Consider the following 19,439-nt stretch of genomic DNA (forward strand, 5'->3'; position numbering starts at 1 on the left):
CTCACTGAGGAAGCCATGCACAAGGATCATACATTTCTGTGTGGATTTCTATGTTGAAATCATGGCAGATTTTATGGTTTTGTGTTTTTATACATTTTGTGTTTTGGTTTTTTATACATATGTTTTTATACATATGTTTTTATGCATTTGATCCCCATACCTAATTGCTTTATTGTCGATTTGGTGTTCAAATCTTCCGTTTTTCCACCACAGATGACAAAGGAGGGAACAACATTAGGACATTTTTCAAGGATATCAGTACATGTTCAAGAATATGAACATATGTGACTACTATGAAAGCGATGCAGTAGCAAAATGTGTGAACACTGGGTTAATTTGCTATTCTGGAGTGAAGCCTCTTTTAAACAGATAAACATGACGCTTTTATTATTAATCTATTTATTCAGTTTTTACTCATTGAATTATTTATTCAATTTTTACTTCAAAAGTTGAATTGTGTGATTTAACACCAGAATTACATGCTGGTTGAAAGTGAGGTCACCACTTGCCTGAGGTGAATCAAAGTCCAAAAACAAATAAATCTGCCTTATAGGAGGCAGGACAACATGCATTGCAACTGAATGAAAGAAAACAGATTTCTGGATCTAGATGGAAAGTATGAGGTCAGACTAGCTGAATTATCAAATCACAGACAGCAAGGCAAAAGTCCTCAAACCAGTGTGTATGTTGCTCTGTGTATTGATAACATCCAGTCTATGATATAGCTGTGGCGGGTAGAACAGCTGTGATCTCACACTGCGGTTTATCCAAACAGATAAGATTATCACAGTTATCCAAAGTTTTTTTTCTGTTTTGAGGGCACAATGGCAACAGTCTTGTCCCACCTTTTCTATGTCCCATGAAGCACAGACATTGTCAGGCTGCCCTGATTTCCAAAAACGGACACTATTATTTACCAAGTTACCGGCGATCCAGTGGTGCCAACCTTTTCTCACTGAATCTTGTAACCCAATCTAAACTGAGAGAAATTTTGTTGGGTTTTGCTTAGTGAAATTTAAAGCCATTGCTCTACAAATACCTGGTCTGCATCGGTTCAAATCATAGCCAGTGCACCCCTAAACCTCTGGCATGCCTTCCTTGCACCTTGCCATGATTTGCATGTTGTAGGAAGGATGTAAAAGGGGAAGCATGATGGACCACTTCATTGTTTCTGTGTTGGGAGGACTCATTTTTGCTCTTCTCCAGCAAACTAAATGTTGCAGAGTTGAATTTAATAGCTATTCTTTATCCTCCCTCTTCAATTTGTAATATGTTACTTCTTCATGCGCTGGACTGGCATTAGCCAACATCTTATTTAGATTGCGCTTAAGTTGGTGAAAGTTGGAAAGTATAATTCAAGAGCGTTTCCTTGTTTTTTCTTTCCATTTGGCACTGCCTCTTGGCCTCAGTTTCCTGAATGACTTTCTTATTCCTGTCATTTCGTTCGTGCTCTTGCTGGTCAAGCTTTTCAAAAGTTGAATTAAACCACCTCTCTTGAAAGCCCCTTTTTTTTCTTTCAATACAGTGTTTTTGGGACATTAGCCAGAGTGGCATTAGCCAAAGTCTTATTCAGATGGACCTCAAGTTGGCTAAATTGTTGAAGTGTGTAATTCAAAAGCTTCTCCTTCTCTTACTTCTCCACTTGACACTGGTGTAAGGGTTCATTCAAAGGTTGGCAGTTTTCAAACTTTCTTCTAATTCAAGTTTTGTCAGGATTCTGAAATTCCAGATAACCCATGTGTGTCAAAATTAAAACAAATTTATGTTGTTTCCATTTTCTCCTCACGCTATCTTTTGATTGCCTGATCGAGTTTTCTCAAGGGGTCATTCTTGCTCTTCCTCAGTAAACTTGTTGCACAGTTGAATTTAATGGCCTTTCTTTATCCTCCCTCTTCAATATGAAATGTGTTACTTCTTCATTTGCTTGATTAGCACAAGCCAAAGTCTTATTCAGATTGAGCTCAGGTTGGTTGAATTGTATTAGGGTGTCATTAAAAAGCTTTTCTTTGTTGTTTGTTTCCAATTGGCACTGTTTCTTGGCCTCAGTTTCTTGAAAAACTTTCTTATTCCAGTCATTTATTTCGTGCTCCAGCTGGTCAAGCTTTTGGAGAGTTGAATTTAATTCCCTCTCCTGAAAGTCGCGTTTTTTTGACACAGTGTTACTGCTACGTTAGCCTGAGTGACATTAGCCAAAGTCTTATTCAGATAGAGCTCAAGTTGGTCAAATTGTATGAGGGTGTAATTCAAAACGTGTTCCTTGTTGTTGCTTTCCAATTAGCACTGTTACTTTTCCCTATTTTCCTGAATGGCAGTCTTATTCCTGTAATTTTTTGGGTACTCTAGTGTCCTTTTTTGTGACTCCTGCCACAGGACCGGACTTTGTTGTCCTGGTGTGTTCAGATTTCAGTCAGGGTAAACATCACAATGGTCAGGACCTGATCAAGCAAGAATGGTTTATTCAAAGTCAGGAAATACACTTACGAGATATCCTGGGCCAGAATGAATGTCACCCTGAGAGGATCGTTCACCCTCTCTGTACATCCGCTGAGACGCGTTTAGCGGAGTGCAGGTGAGGGGGTTCTGGCCCAGAGCCAAGGGGAGACGGTCATTTTATACCTCTGCCCCAACGGTCAGGTCACTTCTTAATCACACTCTTGGAATTGAGCAACTTGGGGTGCCGGGCTGCACCTTGGACTGAGTCACAGGGAGCGGGATTGATTGCACATGGTGGGTGTCAGTCGAAAAATACGGAGTTGGGCATCCCTTTGTCGTCACGTGATGCGTTCCTGCAGGTAAACTTTAACACTAGCTGGTTCAGATTTTGGGAGAGTTGAATTGAACTGCCTCTCTTTAATTTAGCTTTGACATAGTGTGACCACTACATTACCCAGACTGGCACTAGCCAAAGTCTTATTCAGATGGAGCTCTTCTTCTTTCGGCTTTTCTCTTCAGGGGTTGCCGTAGCGAATCAACTTTTTCCATCTATCCCTATTCTCTGTATCCTCCTCTCTCACACCAACTACCCTCATATCCTCTCTCGCTACGTCTGTAAATCTTCTCTTTGGTCTTCCTCGAGACCTCTTGCCTGGCAGCTCCAAATCCAGCATCCGTCTACTAATATTTTCACTATCCCTCCTGTGTACATGACCGAACCATCTAAGTCTGGCTTCTCTGACCTTTTCTCCAAAACTTCTAGCATGTAAGGCTCCTCTAATGGAGCTCAAGTTGGATAATTGTTCAAGAGTGTGATTTAAAAGCTTCTCGTTCTCGAGCTTCTCCGCTTGACACTGGTGTAAGCTTTCATTCACCTGGTTGGAAGTTTCAATGCATTCGTCTAAGTCAGGTTGTTCTTCAGACTTCTTATTTTCCAGAAAGTTCATGTGTGTCAAAACTAAAAAGAAAACGCGATTGTATCTTTCAATTTCAATCTCATGCTTTCTTATAGTGACTAATGCGTCACTGAGTTCTGTCAAGGGCTTATCTTGGCTCGTTTCCAGTGAACTCAGTTGTTGCAGAGTTGAATTTAATTGCTTTTCTTTTTCGACCACCTCCAATTTGCAATGTGCTATTTCTTGATTCGCTTGAGTGACAATAGCCAACGTCTCATTTAGATAGCGCTCAAGTTGGTTAAATCGTTGGAGAGTGTCATTCAAAAGGTTTTCTTTGTTTTGCAGTTGCATTCTGCACTGTTTCTTGGCCTCAGTTTCCTGAATGACAGTCTTGTTGCACTCATTTCTTTCGTGCTCTAGCTGCTTAAGTTTTGGGAGAGTTGAATTTAACTGCTGCTGTTGAAAGTCCATTTGTATATGACACAGTGTTAGCGCTTCATTAGCCAGAGTGGCAATAGCCAACGTATCATTTAGATAGTGCTCAAGTTGGTTAAATTGTTGGAGAGTGTAATTCAAAAGGTTTTCCATCTTTTTCTTCTCCATTTGGCACTGCTCCTTGGCCTCAGTTTCCTGAATGACAGTCTTGTTGCACTCATTTCTTTCGTGCTCTAGCTGCTCAAGTTTTGGGAGAGTTGAATTTAACTGCTGCTGTTGAAAGTCCATTTGTATATGACACAGTGTTAGCGCTTCATTAGCCAGAGTGCTGTTAGCCAACGTATTATTTAGATAGTGCTCAAGTTGGTGAAATTCTTGGAGAGTGTCATTCAAAAGGTTTTCATTGTTTTGCATTTGCATTTGGCACTGTTTCTTGGCCTCAGTTTCCTGAATGACAGTCTTGTTGCAGTCATTTCTTTCTTGCTCTAGCTGTTTAAGTTTTGGGAGAGTTGAATTTAACTGCTGCTCTTGAAAGTCCATTTGTATACGACACAGTGTTAGCGCTTCATTAGCCAGAGTGGTAATAGCCAATGTATTATTTAGATAGTGCTCAAGTTGGGTAAATTGTTGGAGAGTGTAATTCAAAAGGTTTTCCATCTTTTTCTTCTCCATTTGGCACTGTTCCTTGGCCTCAGTTTCCTGAATGACAGTCTTGTTGCAGTCATTTCTTTCTTGCTCTAGCTGCTTAAGTTTTGGGAGAGTTGAATTTAACTGCTGCTCTTGAAAGTCCATTTGTATACGACACAGTGTTAGCGCTTCATTAGCCAGAGTGCTGTTAGCCAACGTCTCATTTAGATAGTGCTCAAGTTGGTGAAATTCTCGGAGAGTGTCATTCAAAAGGTTTTCATTGTTTTGCATTTGCATTTGGCACTGTTTCTTGGCCTCAGTTTCCTGAATGACAGTCTTGTTGCACTCATTTCTTTCGTGCTCTAGCTGCTTAAGTTTTGGGAGAGTTGAATTTAACTGCTGCTCTTGAAAGTCCATTTGTATACGACACAGTGTTAGCGCTTCATTAGCCAGAGTGCTGTTAGCCAACGTATTATTTAGATAGTGCTCAAGTTGGTGAAATTCTTGGAGAGTGTCATTCAAAAGGTTTTCATTGTTTTGCATTTGCATTTGGCACTGTTTCTTGGCCTCAGTTTCCTGAATGACAGTCTTGTTGCAGTCATTTCTTTCTTGCTCTAGCTGCTCAAGTTTTGGGAGAGTTGAATTTAACTGCTGCTCTTGAAAGTCCATTTGTATATGACACAGTGTTAGCGCTTCATTAGCCAGAGTGCTGTTAGCCAACGTATTATTTAGATAGTGCTCAAGTTGGTGAAATTCTTGGAGAGTGTCATTCAAAAGGTTTTCATTGTTTTGCATTTGCATTTGGCACTGTTTCTTGGCCTCAGTTTCCTGAATGACAGTCTTGTTGCAGTCATTTCTTTCTTGCTCTAGCTGCTTAAGTTTTGGGAGAGTTGAATTTAACTGCTGCTCTTGAAAGTCCATTTGTATACGACACAGTGTTAGCGCTATATTAGCCAGAGTGGTAATAGCCAACGTCTCATTTAGATAGTGCTCAAGTTGGGTAAATTGTTGGAGAGTGTAATTCAAAAGGTTTTCCATCTTTTTCTTCTCCATTTGGCACTGTTTCTTGGCCTTAGTTTCCTGAATGACAGTCTTGTTGCAGTCATTTCTTTCTTGCTCTAGCTGCTTAAGTTTTGAGAGAGTTGAATTTAACTGCTGCTCTTGAAAGTCCATTTGTATACGACACAGTGTTAGCGCTTCATTAGCCAGAGTGGCAATAGCCAACGTATTATTTAGATAGTGCTCAAGTTGGGTAAATTGTTGGAGAGTGTCATTCAAAAGGTTTTCCATCTTTTTCTTCTCCATTTGGCACTGTTCCTTGGCCTCAGTTTCCTGAATGACAGTCTTGTTGCACTCATTTCTTTCGTGCTCTAGCTGCTCAAGTTTTGGGAGAGTTGAATTTAACTGCTGCTCTTGAAAGTCCATTTGTATATGACACAGTGTTAGCGCTTCATTAGCCAGAGTGCTGTTAGCGAACGTATTATTTACATAGTGCTCAAGTTGGTGAAATTCTTGGAGAGTGTAATTCAAAAGGTTTTCCATCTTTGTCTTCTCCATTTGGCACTGTTCTTTCGCTTCATTTGCCAAAGTAATTTGTATTAAAGAGTTATTCAGTTGATGACCCAACTCATTCAACTTTGTTATAGTTGAATTTAACATTATTTCCTTGTTTAGCATCTCCATTTGACATATTGTTTTTGCTTCTTTTTCCAAGGTTGCATTACTCAAATACATATTCATCTGTTTTTCCAGGTTTTTGATCCTTTCTTTAATATAGTTGTAATTTTTCAAATTAGATTTAAAAAACTCCTCCTTTTCCTTCCTCTCTATGATGACGACGACACAGAAAATGAAAAGTAACAAAATCATCAAAATATTCAGGCAACACCTTGTGCTATACCACCCATAAGAGTTTGTGTCCTCGTTCATGATTCTTTGGTCCTCCGTGCTGGTTTCCTCCTCTGTGACTTGCTCCTCCTCTGTGGCTTCCCCGTGTCCTCTGGCCAATGTAAAATTCATGACTTATTTTTCCAACACATGACACACTTTGACAAGACTCAAGACTTTCTGATTCTATTTCCCAAACTGTGCTTCATTGATTGCTTGTTTTATATTTTGTCCACACTTCCCTTGCTCTCAACAGAGAAAGAACTTTTCTATGACAACAAAACTATGTGACATCACAATTTGCCACCCTCACAGTGCCACACATCGTCCATCTGCTCCTTCCAATGTGACATAACACAGTGATTTTTTTCCTTCATCAAAGAAAATACATCTCTCCAAAAATGTTGTATTTGGACTATGTTAACTGTTATCAGCTGTTTATGTAAATTTCTTAAATTAATATTGTGCTCAGGTAGTCCCTTCATTCACATTCAAGGATAACGTTTTTATGTGTGTTTATATTCACCAAACTTGGTCACATCTTTGCCTTGGATTTTTTTTTTGCCTCAAACGACTTTTGAAGTTTGAAGGTTCGCAAACCCAATCACTGTGGGACAACAACTGAATATAGGAATGTGTCTGTTTGCATTTCCTAAGAAGGTTGTCAAACATTCTCATTTACTGCTTTGGAGATGAGTCATGTAGATCTGCAATTGCTGCTGTATGACAATTCCCCACAACTACACAATCTGGATAACTGCCAACAACCATAAGGTGTTGTTTAAGAATAACCATCTTGTGTTTGCCTTCATCTCAACTGCAGGGATTTTTTGTGTCTGCTGTCATAACTGTTCAGTCTTCCTCCCGGCTCCCCCGCTCGGCAGTTCCAACCCCAGATATTTACTGTTCTTCCTCGGTCCGGCCTCTCTGACTTATCTACAGAATAGCTAACATTCATCCCCTCTGATGGATTCATTCCTGATACTATCCCTCCACATCACTATGAAAGATAATCTCAACATATTCATCTCTGCTACCTCCAGCTCTGCCTCCTGTCTTTTCCTCAGTGCCACTATCTCCAAACCATACTCTGGTCTCACCAATGTCCTAAATATCATTCGTGCTAACACTCATTTATGCCACATCGCACCTGACTTCTTTATAGAAACCTGTTTCAACCTGCTTCAAAACTTTTGTTCACCTCTTTTCCACACTCTCCACTGCTCTGGACTGCTCAGTCAGGGTTGGGTTAACTTTTTGGCTCAATGGCCAGATTGAAAATTTGACAGACAGGCCAGAACCTCACCAAAGGTATACATATCAAACATAAACATAAGAAACGCATTACAGTGTTCATACTTACTTATTTTTAGTAAAAAGTGCTGTTAATCACCAATTTTGCCAGTGCATCAAAGTCTGCAGTTAGTTTTGTGCGGCAACTGTCCAAACAGATCTGAGACGCTCATCACTCAGTTGGGATCTGTAGGGTGCTTTGTTGGTGTACATCACACCAAAAGTCTGTTCACACACAAACGTGGAGCAAAACAACAACAGCAACCTCTGTGCCATCTTCTGGGTGTTAGGAAATTTGGCTGCACTTAATGAAACATACAAGCCATCCAATTTAAGAGACTTAATCTTATCCTTTAAGACAGTGTCACATTGGAGATCAATCAGGTCCAGCCGCAACTCCTGCGGGGCGGTTTGAGGGTCTTGTGTTAAGGAACAGGACACCAGCTTAATTGACCAGTCATTTTTTGATGTCAAAATCACAAAACCGACAGCAGAATTCTCCATCCAGGTGTCGTGGATATTGGGTGCATGTGTCTTTAACCCACAGCAGCAGCAGGCTGGTGTCGCGTTTCTTCGTCGTCTTCATTTGTGACCGATTGGCACCATTCGCCAGTATATTCAAAAGTTTCTTCAAAAGCACGGCGCCGACTATTCCAAGATAGGTGGCACATTTGGTTGTTTGTTACAATCCTCGGCGGTCTGGGCGGTATCTCTTGAGAGACCAACCCCGTGGGGACCTGTACTTCACGGAAAAGTGGCGGTTTGCGTAGCTTTTCTTGGTATGTAGCCGTTTTGCTCCTCAAGCTAGCTTCACCGGGTTACAGTGCCGTCTGGCTCATTGTTAGCCCTTGCTAGGCGATGAGCTCGGCCGACGTCGGGGTTTCCAAAAAGGCTACCTGCGTGTTGTTTTTTTTGTTTGTTGGGTGTTAGTTTTTTTAATTGGCTTCATTGGCTCGTCGTGTGTTACGGCATTTTGCTGTGTTTTCGTCGCGTTTTTTTCCCCTACGGCTGACGGAGATTCTGTACATCGCAGTTTGTGGCATGTCGCCATCCTTATCTTTGTCCCGGTTTACTTAGCGGCGTTTTGTTGCTCTTTGTGTCTCCGGTTTTCTCTGTTTGCACTGGTAGTCTGCTGACCTCAAATACGTGGGGCTATCTGCTGGCGAGCCGCTGTTTTGTTCACCGCTAGGTTTTGTCAAGATAACGTTTATGAAAAGTGCTAGGGCCGGTAGTGAATGTGATGCGTGTGTCTCTGCTGGGAAGACATGCATAATTTTTCTTTCTCGATAGTTATGCGTGTTGCTGCTTAAGTGTGGGCACTGTTTCTCATGTGTGTTTGTAGATGTTAAAGTGTGAGCTATGTCTGTCGATGTGTTCCTTTAACTGTTTTTCTTTTGGTATGTTCTCTTTGGGTACTCCACACTTTTGGTGTCTGCAGAGCCCGTCATCGCTTGGTACAGGGGTCGGCAACCCGCGGCTCTTACATCCTTGCACTGCGGCTCCGAGTGGCTTGGGAAAATAAATTGTGAAGAGTAAATTGAAGTGTATTTTATTTGTTTTAGTTCCTTTTTTTATTTTAGTTCTAAGTTGGAAGATTATTGTGATCTTGACATATTAAAATAAATTATTATTTTTCGCCGTTCAAAATAAACGTCACACTCGCGGAAGCCGGTAAACCCGCCAGCCGGTATAGTCCCGATTTGCAGATGCTGTGCGCAGAGGTTCAGGAGCTGAAGTCCCATCAACCAGGTAAAATAAATATTTATGAAGATATTTTCTAATTTTTTTTTATTGTTTACTGACGCAGTGATTTTTTTTGTCCCAATTTATTTTTAAAATTCAGGTCAAGGCTACGCTACACGCTCTGAAAGCCAAAAGCTCAAAATGTTCAAATGTGTTCATTCCATAGATAAAATTTAATTTTCTCTGTAGCACTCTGTGGATATCATAAGCAACACACTTCACTTGTTTATACAAAGTGTGAAGGTAATAAAAAGCAATATAGATATCAGATATATAGATAGCAATATAGATATAGATTTAGATATCAAAATTTTTTTGCGTCTCCCAGCGTTTTTTTTTCCATGGAAACCGGGTCCAAATGGCTCTTAAGGTGTCAAAGGTTGCCGGCCCCTGCTGTCATAGCTTCTAGGTTGTAGTGCCTTAGTGTAAGGTGCCTTGTGTGAGATGAATGGTTTGGCATGCCAAATCTGTGAGTTACCTTGCTCTGTATTTTATTTGAAGTAATAATGTATTTGCTGTGTTAACTGGGTGGGTTGCCTTGCTCTGTACTAAGGGTTGGTCCATTGGCCCTAGGGGTACATTTGGGTCTTGGCTGAGGTGGTGTGAGGTCCTTTCTGGGATTTACCTCTTTTTTTGTGTTTCATTTTGTTTCAGGAGCTGGGGACACTATCTGTGTGCCTGAATCACCTCCATAGTGGTTGTACATCGTGTGCGAGTGTACATTCATGTGTGTTTTTCTCTCGACCCTCCTGGCCACCTTCCTGTGGTAAGCCCCTCTTCTATTATCTGTGTGGTGGTCTATGCACATATATGTCCTCCTCAGCCAGTGTTTTAAGCGATTGCCATTTTAAACTTAAATAAATCAATAAAGTTAATTGTTCCCCTAAATCCTGTCTCTGTTCATCTTTGCTAGAACCTGTGTGTCTTGCTCATTCGTGGGTTAATCGCCTTTCCTGAGGGAGTATATCTCCCTTAGTCAGTATGAAAATTCCAATTGATACCCTGGACATGCTATACAGGTAATCCAGTGATTTCCTGAATTCTTTCACACATGAGCAAGATCAAGATCTACCAACAATTAACCATGACCAGGATGACAGAACTGTCATAGACACATTGCGATTTATTTTGTCAAAAAAATATATGTGCGAGTGCATCCAAAAAACACAGTAAGTTAAGACTTTAGCTTATTGTCTGCTGGGGAAAAAAATAGATAACATTTATGAATTCCCAGAGGGGTCATCTGGAGTTTCATCAGCAAAACCAGAGTTGAAACCTGAAGTGATGCTGGTTGTATGGGCTTCAGCCACTGTTCCGTGTTTGTGTTCCAAGTAAAAGGCAGAATGATCAATACTCCTGCATCATCATTTTTAATGAGCAAAAAACTATAGCTTGCTATAATATTAAAGGCAACATTAAACATACATGGGTAATACTTTTAATTCTGTCCTCCATTTATCCTGAATTATGTCATTGACGATTCTGGCCTGATGTATTATTTGTCTCTTAACATTTAGTGCAACAGTTGCACAATTATTTTTATATTTCATTATTTTAGAAAAGTCTGTTCATAAAACCCAAGATGATTAGATTACCCACAACCCAAAGATAATGAATTTTGTCACAGAAATTGGGGAAAAAAGAAAAGTAACACATTCAGATGTGCAGGAACTAATTCTATGTCTTAAATGAGACTGATTATTCAGTGGTCAAGGTGGTAACCCTCACACTGCCACCTGCTGGTGGGCTGCTGGCGTGCTTCAATGATAAGGGAGATCACACTCCTCGGCCTCCCTGAAAAGGTCTACTGTTCTGGAGAGGAGGGTCCAGCAGGGTGGTTGAATCTCAGATTCAAAAGGAGCAGTGTAGTTTTCATCATTGTTGTGCAACAGCAGACCAGCTCTTTACCCTCAACATGGTCCTTGAGGATGGGATGGGAGTTTGCCCAACAAGTACTCTGCCAGGGTTGACCTAGGTCACCTAGGTGCTCATAACCTTTATGGCCAAAATGTCTTACCACAGCCAGGATGCCAATGGGATCCAGTTTGGTGGCCTAAGGATTGAGTCTCTGCTTTTTGCAGAAGATTGATGTCTTTCTGGCTTCATCAGTTGTTGGAACGGTTTGTAGTAAAATGCGAAGCAGCCAGGATGAGGATCAGCACCTCCAAATCCAACACCGTGGTTATCAGCTGGAAACGGGTGGAGTTTCTCCTCCGGGATGGGGATGAGGACACAGAACACTGATAGCTATACAGGCCCCGCAGAACAACACTGGCCCCACACAAGCAGCCCACAGGAAGCTTCCAGATTGGATTGCCTGCTCCTTTAATTTTCACAAATGATGTGTAACAGGAGAAGTAATGGTATAAATAATCGTTCAACACAGGGGTGAGAGATTTTTAGAAGCTCTGTAATAAACACTTTATATTAATACAATCAGCTTAGTAAGAAAACAACAGGAGGCTGAAATCAGATCTAACTAATGACTAGACTGGAAATAGTCATTAACACGGAGCCAGTCTAAACGGTGTCTGTGTCAACACTTGAAACAGCTGGCAGTAAATATAAAAAGTTTGATGGGACAATAAAAAGCAGTTAAGTAAAACTCATACACATGGAAAAAAAATCTATCATGTTTATTTGATAATGAAATATATGAAGTCAAATAAAACAAGGCTGTAATTAATAAGTAAGAAACCATCAAGTACTGTATTTTGTTTTTATTTTTACAGCACTGTATGACTTTTAACGTCTCGGTTAAGACAGGAAATGCTACATTTATTAGGAATGGATAATCTGCTAAAGTAGCACAACTTGAGTAAGCAAGGAAACCACAGGATCTACAAGCAGAGTGCTCTTTATGTTCTCTTTTTCCAAACTTCAGTTTTCCTGGGATCCTACTTATGAAGCCTGCAGGCCGTGCTGTTGTCACAGAAGGTTGACACCATGTTTCAGGAGTCTGTGTCGAGCTTTGCTGGGCAGAGAGAAAGCGCTGTCCTGATGGTTGGGGATGCCCGAATTCCTTAGTGATACTCCTTGTTGCAAGAAATAAGTTTCCTGGGCGATGCTGCGTGTTCCATAGACTGCAGCGCCTGCACTCCTGTTCCGAAAACATCACATGCATTTATGTATCTGGTGACGGATAAGGGCATCAAGATGTGAGGTTTGGCTTGATATCTCTAGCAGTGGAGGAAGAACATGTGACAGGTCCCTCCTCCACGCTCAGCTTTTGAGCTCAATGTGCGTCAGAGCCCCTGCCCACCAAAATCCTCATCCACTGCTGTATCAATGGCATACTGACCTGATAATAGCCTCCTGCAGAGTTTCAGTGTTGCAGAAATGCGAGTGAAGGAGTGATGTGGCTCGCACAAAAGAACGCTCAGGGGCTCCCCCTTGTCGACCACACAGGTTGGCTACAGAAACACACAATAACAAGAGACTGCTGTGTCAGTGTTGCATTAACTTGGGCTGACAAGTTGGCCATACAAAGGAGTGCTGATCACAACCTCACTAGTCGGCCACAACAGAGGATGTCATGGGACTAACAATTTCAATCATTTTAATGGGAAAATGAAAATCTTGGGGCAATAAAGACTTGAGATGTAACAAATGAGCATGAGTCATGCAGAGACAACAGAGAAGTGGATAACAGAGAAGTGTATTGGAGGCCCTTACTTGTCATCGTGCTCTGAATACAGTCAAAATGGGCAAAGATGTAGGGTCCCGGGGCACCTGGGAGACCTGGAGGGATGGCCCTGAGATGAGCCTCCAGTCCATTCAGCGAAGCCAGGCAGCTGTGATACTGGATGCAAACCATACAGACAGAACTGACTGACTGACAGAACCTATTATTAGCATTACAAATGATGCTACAGTACAGTGTACTCATTCACTTAACAATCAGGGAACTAACCATTCAGAGGGGAAACAGTTTATACAGGCAATAAGACTTGGGGATGAAAATTTTCAACACCTAACATTTAAGCTACTTTAAATGTGGTCAGAGCTGCTGCTTTCTAACAGCATTACTGTATACAATCGAACAATGGCAGACCACCACATACATTTGCTTTATATCATCTAAAATAAAAATGTAATTTGCTGCGGGACACCTGTACTCATGTAAGTTATTTAAAAAAAACAGACATGCCGTTGACCTCATGTTGAAATGGATGTCATATTAATATATCATGTGAAAGATCATATGACCAATGAAACAATCTTGAAAACGTAATATCAAAAATATTTCCCACATCCCTCCCCACCCAAGTCAATGGGTGCACAAGCACTTCCCTGGAGTGACACCGTGGGAGAGCGTGTGTCAGATGTGTCAGGAAGTATAATGTATACCTTTAGAGCATTACAAAGTTGGTAAAGTTTGAACTAAAATAGAGCTCAAATATTTTTTCCTCTAAGGAACTTTGTGACAGGGACCGTTTCATAAGAATAATTACGATCTTTATAATAGTTTGAAATCAGCCAATGAAATTGGTGAACGTTCATATGGATTTGGCTGTAGTTGATAGCAGTAAATATTAAGAGTAAATCATCATTCTTGTTTCTTTGGTCCACCAGTTGAGAGAAGCCCTGTGCTGGTCTGTTTCCTGGATGTGTGTTAATGAGATAAGAATGAGAGAAGACTGTACCACTTCCTCCATCGAGGCGGAGTCACTTAAGAAATGAGGCTCCACCAGCAGGGCCAGAACCAGGCCTTTAACCCGGTGCAGATACAGTGTCATGGGGACCAGGGGACAGCCAGCTGGATGCTCGGAGCTGCCAAGCAAAGGAGGGGGATCTGTCACTTTGTTCTGAAGACACCGTGCACTCCTGTCTCTGCCGGCCTCCTCCACATCATAATCACGTGAGTGGTCGTTCCCTGACTCAGCCCCCTGGCAGCCACAAGGTGTTCCGGAGGGTGCGTCTGCATCCGTATCCGCTCCATTGAGATGAGAGGTTTCTCCATCGCTGCTGAGGAAGCTGTGATAATGTGACGTTTCATGAGCTTCCTCCTCAGCGTCACAGGCACTCTCTCCATTGGGGAGGGGGGGCTCAGGGTGTGACGGTGGGAGATGGATAGCTGCGTTCTGTGAGGGAGGTGGACAATTGTCTGATTCTGACAGATGAGGGCTTGAGGACACCTTCTGAGTGGCGGGCACATCAGATAAGGTTCTTGATAGATGCGTCTTCGTTAGGGGACCATCCTCTGCAGCAGGAGATCTGTGGAGAAGAGATTTTTGACAATATTAATGCTACACTGGATTAAAAAAGCACATACACCAAATTTGTGAAAATGAGACAATACCTTGATCCCTTGTAGACTGCCGCCGACTGGAGGTACTGAATCTCAAACATGGTGAGGAACACTGTTGTGGCACTGATAGCTGAATCAAGTGAGCTTAGGATGCTCGGACCATTGGGCTTCCTGACCTAAGTCAAAGTCCAACCACTGGATTATTTTAGGAAATTCACATCTTTTTTTTTTTCTTGCAAAGAATTAGATGGGCAAATTCAGAGAACTGATCCCACCAGATCTAGTAACAAGTTAAACTAGTAGAGGACATCCTTCTTTTTTTATGCCCAACAGCAAAAGGGTTCGGAGAAAAAAAAAAAAAAAAAAAAAAAAAAGTACTGAGTCTAAACATCATGTCCCACCTTGTTGTGTAATTCACTTTCATGAAACATGACCTTCATGGTGAGATCTGGTGACATCTGTGTGCTCACAAGTCTGCAGAGCAAATGACAAACCAGCAGAGGTTAACCAGAAGAACAGCGGCAAGCTTCAGACATGACTGTGAACATGGAGCTCCAGCATACCTTCCTCTGAAAAAAATACAGCCTGCTAACACCAGAGGGCAGCGCTGGCATGCCTGAAGAATGAGGGCAGCTTTAAGCAGCAGAAGTGGGTCAACCTGGGGACGAAAAGAAAGGGCTACTAATGTTAAACTAGATGGTAAATACATAGATTATGAATAAGTGCAGCCCACAGTGCAGGACGTATTAGCACATGTGGTGAAGAATTTAAGTTATCAAGTCCGAGTTGGTTTTACAAATCAAGCAAACTGAAGTATTTGACATTTGCTTTATTGAGGTTCAAAATATTTAAATATTGCTGCTTACAGAGTAAAATGATTAGGTTGTGTGGAAAAAAATCATTAATTTCCAGGGTTCCCTGAGAGATGCGTGTGGTCATATTTGATGCGCAATCATTTCCGTTTGGTGTAGTCAGATCCTGTTTCTAAACATGCGTGTGCCGCTGGTAACATGCTAGTGATAGTTCATACATACATTAGTTGAGTCAATTGTCCTCAAGCAGCTGAAGACGTGATGTAGCTCAGTGGATCCTGCCAGCAGATACGAAAGATACTGCGACCAGTAAGCGGCCAGAGTCGCCTGGCTGTAAACCTGAAGGAACAGAAGGTTCAACTGTGAAATCAGGTGGAAAGATTTTCACTGAATACAGTTTGGATTTGATCCAATCCAAAAATCCCATTGCATGATGTAACATATCATCTGACTGTCATAGTAACTTGGATTATTTCAATACATTCAAGGTGGTGCTTTATTTTACCGTGTACAGACATGGATTATAGTCAATTTAAAATTCATTTTTGATTTTGACATTTGTTTTCTAATTTGTAGTTTGATCAACCAACTTTTTTTCCCTATTGTATATCAATTCGCTAAATCGCTTCCACAAGACAAAATGCAACCAGTAATCAGCAATGCTAAGTAAAGAAACGCTAAGGCATTTCACAAAAAATGAGAGAAATTATTAAAAAAATGAAATCAGTGGCACATACATACATACATACGTACATATATATATATACACATACATACATACATACATATATGTATTTAAACAGCATGTCACTGATTTAATTTTTTTTTTATAATTTCTTTCTGTTTTTTGAGAAATATATCTATCAATATATATATCGATAGATATGTTTAAACAGCATGTAACTGATTTCATTTTCTTTATAATTTCTTTCTGTTTGTATATATATATATATATATGTATATATATATATGCTGTACATAAATACATAAAATGCATTAAAGAAAATTACCAGGAAGTAATATAAAAATTAAAAACCAAACATTAAAACGGTACTGTGATGCTATATTGTACTGAGTTCTACAATCATGACGACTTATTATCCGAAACCTTCCAGAAGCAGATACTTTCAGTTATATCAATATTGATATGTATGCTCCTGAACACTGTGCTCTTCCCCCAAATCACCCAGGCCCTGTTCCAAAGCACACAATGCTCTCTTTTCCCTCCACGATGAGTTACAGCGCCGAGAGAACTCCGGGCCTTGTCGAACAGACAGCTCAGGCCCGCAAAGCCAGGGACCGCACCTGGTAACAATGGCGAACGGGGCCGTTGTAGAAACAGAAGAGGTTAATCAGTTGATCCAGGAGTTCAAAAACACTGATGGTGGGAACGTCAACTGGGCATCCCAGAGCCTGGGGGGAGAACCATAACATGTCCTTAGTCCTCCACACACACGGTACAATGGTGAAGACCGCCTGTGAGCCAGCTCACCCAGAAGAAGTCATCTTTCATGTGAATGGCGAATTTGTTGCGACGCAGCCTCAGCAGGCGGACAGGAGAGGAGGAAAGCTCAGAGACGCAGCGGCCAACTCCGGCCAGCTGGCCACAGAGCAGCTCCTGCTTGTCTATAGGGGTCTGTCGGGAAAAAAAACACAGTTGTGTTGAATGACTGTGAGTGAAACAGCCCCAAAATAGTCATCACTCTGAAGTTACGTCACCCAATATACACAGCACGAAATGACAGTATCTTCTGGTCAAACCTCTTCAGGGAAGAAATAACAGATCCCTTCTCGAGTTAGGTCACCCTCTCCCAAGACCCTGGATCCATCATATAGGAAAAAATAACTACACCTGCAGAGGATATATAGGATAGACAGGTCAATTTTAATCCAACTGGGGTTTTTATCTTTATTAATACATTGTACGAACATTTTGCTTCAGATTCCCCTTATACAATGAGGAATATTAAGCACAGGTCAAAGGTCAGATTGCCAATGATGGTTACAGCAGTAGGCTAAAGACCACTATTCAACAGGTACAAATCAAGTAACAGTATAGTTCAGGCCCTCAAATTCACTTGTGATCGAGGAACACAACTGCATGTCTTGGATTGTAATGTCAAGTATTTTACACGGTGTTTCTGGGCCTCCTTAAAGGAGGGGAAACTTAATTTAACTGTATTTTGCACTGAAATTTTACAGGGGGGGAAAGAGGCAGGGTTAACCTTTGACAAGAACAGTGCTGATCAAAATTTGTTAAAGATAAATGTGGGATGTAGTGTTAGTCGATTTACAAAAAAAGTTTACAAACAATGATAAAGTATTTGTCAAAAATCTGAAAAAAAATGACAGAAAATGCATTTAAATAAAACACATGCATTAAGGGAAAATAAATGGAAGAGTATCAAAAAATTAAAAACAAAACATTAAAATGGTACACTGCATTGTATTGAGTTTTGCAGCATCTAGCTGCATTCGAAACTGAATCTGTATTCGAATTTACCATCATGTTTCCAGAAGCAGATACTTTCATTTATATCGACATTGATACATAAGCTTCTGAACTGTGTGCCACATTTAACTTCACTTTGCTCAGATTGAGGCGAATTTTTCTTTGACAAGAAAAGCCTTGATCGAAATCTATTAAAGCAGTGTGATGCAGTCTGTTTACAAAATCGGTTCCATGTGAAAGTGCTCGTTCAGTGTGTGAGCGGAGAGACAACGGACCATGTTTTCTGCAAAAATGAAGATTTGAGAGAAAGATCCGGTCTCACCTTTTTTTTTTTTTCACACAAATATACATATGTACAAATAAACATAGCAAGGTAGGACTGAATGTCAATGAAACAACCAGGGATGAGGAAGCAAAGGACATAAGGACATTCGTTCTGTATATAATCAGAAGTTAATAGTGTTAACGGTTTGTGAGCAATGTATAATGCTAGACAACAAAAAAAAAGAAAGTAAAAGGAAATAATTAAATAAATAGATAGACAAATAAAATTAAAAAGAAAGGGGAAAAAAAAAACTTGCAAGGGGAATATAACATGTAATCAAGTTGGCGGTTAACAGGGAATCTCAGACATCAAACGGTATATTTTTGGGTTTTTGGATTTTTCCATAAATTTTAAGGATCTTTTATATAATTCAAAATCGTTTATGAAGAAATTAAAATTTGGGGAACATCTTTTGCATTCTGTCCGGTCTCACCTTTTGGAATCGGGCAGAAAAAGTTGCGCCATTGATGCAGTGAACCCCGGGGAGGAAGTGTGTATCGCTCAGTCATCGGTCAGCCGCGTCGCCCCCCCTCCGACGCACACACACACACGCGCGCGCGCACACACACACACAGACAGAGAGAGAGAGAGAGAGAGAGAACTTCCCCCAAGCATCAACACACGCACAACAGCCAAGAGCCTCCAGAAGAAAGACGCAAAACCTAACCACCGATGGCAACAGAATACAGAATGGCTGTTGATATTTAAGCAACATGTGGAAGCGTCGAGCGGTGGATAAAGTCCCGGGCCTGTTTTTTGCGTCCTCTCTGCCTTGTGGAGCTGAAGTTTGACAGTCTGCAGACCCTCGCGGAATGCGGGCCGATCACACGCTGCGGGAGTCATGTGAAAGTACGGCGAGCGCAGAGGTTGAAAACTAACGCGCCCACAATCGACGTCTCTTGAACGCGCAATTGAGAAATTACGCTTTTGGAAAAATGGCAAACATAAGTTCGCAGAATAGTGAGAATAGTAGAAAATAAATTGGGAGAGGTAACTAGAGTAAGGTCATAACCGTTCCTGCAAAGCTGTGAGAACATGAGAGGTAGAAATAATATGTGATGATAGTTTCAGCCTGTGTTATTTGCAGTGTTTATGTCCTCTATTGTAAGTCGCTTTGGATAAAAGCGTCTGCCAAATGTAATGTAATGTAATTCAATGAATCAACAGTGGTCAGACCAGTGATCCTCTATGTCAGGGGTGTCAAAATCTAATTCACAGAGGGCCAAAATTCAAAACTGGGACAAAGTCGCGGTCCAACATTGATATTTATTGAAAAAAAATCTTC

General features: G+C 41.0%; 1 protein-coding gene across 1 annotated transcript; it reads right to left on the reverse strand.

Moving 5' to 3' along the window:
- Positions 1–11,706: 11,706 nt before the first annotated feature.
- hps4 (HPS4 biogenesis of lysosomal organelles complex 3 subunit 2) lies at positions 11,707–18,982 on the reverse strand. The gene is made up of 12 exons (XM_086169960.1): positions 18,588–18,982; positions 17,139–17,229; positions 16,870–17,013; positions 16,683–16,790; positions 15,600–15,716; positions 15,129–15,223; positions 14,967–15,039; positions 14,617–14,741; positions 13,961–14,531; positions 12,990–13,116; positions 12,616–12,727; positions 11,707–12,414 (listed from the first exon to the last, which is right to left on the reverse strand). The coding sequence occupies exons 1-12, from the start codon at positions 18,617–18,619 to the stop codon at positions 12,243–12,245; spliced, it is 1,767 nt and encodes a 588-aa protein (XP_086026086.1). The 5' UTR covers positions 18,620–18,982; the 3' UTR covers positions 11,707–12,242.
- Positions 18,983–19,439: the final 457 nt, after the last annotated feature.

The sequence above is a fragment of the Fistularia commersonii genome, chromosome 22 (genome assembly GCF_037954325.1).
Source record: "Fistularia commersonii isolate RoL2024-O1a breed Wild chromosome 22, RoL_Fcom_v1.0, whole genome shotgun sequence".
Taxonomy (NCBI): Eukaryota; Metazoa; Chordata; class Actinopteri; order Syngnathiformes; family Fistulariidae; genus Fistularia; species Fistularia commersonii.

Coding starts and splice junctions, on each gene's coding strand:
- hps4 (XM_086169960.1), bottom strand. CDS start 18,619: ATGGCGCAACTTTTTCTGCCCGATTCCAAAAG. Junction 17,014..17,138: donor GTTATTTCTTCCCTGAAGAG/GTTTGACCAGAA, acceptor TTTTCCCGACAG/ACCCCTATAGACAAGCAGGA. Junction 12,728..12,989: donor TATTCAGAGCACGATGACAA/GTAAGGGCCTCC, acceptor GTGTTTCTGTAG/CCAACCTGTGTGGTCGACAA.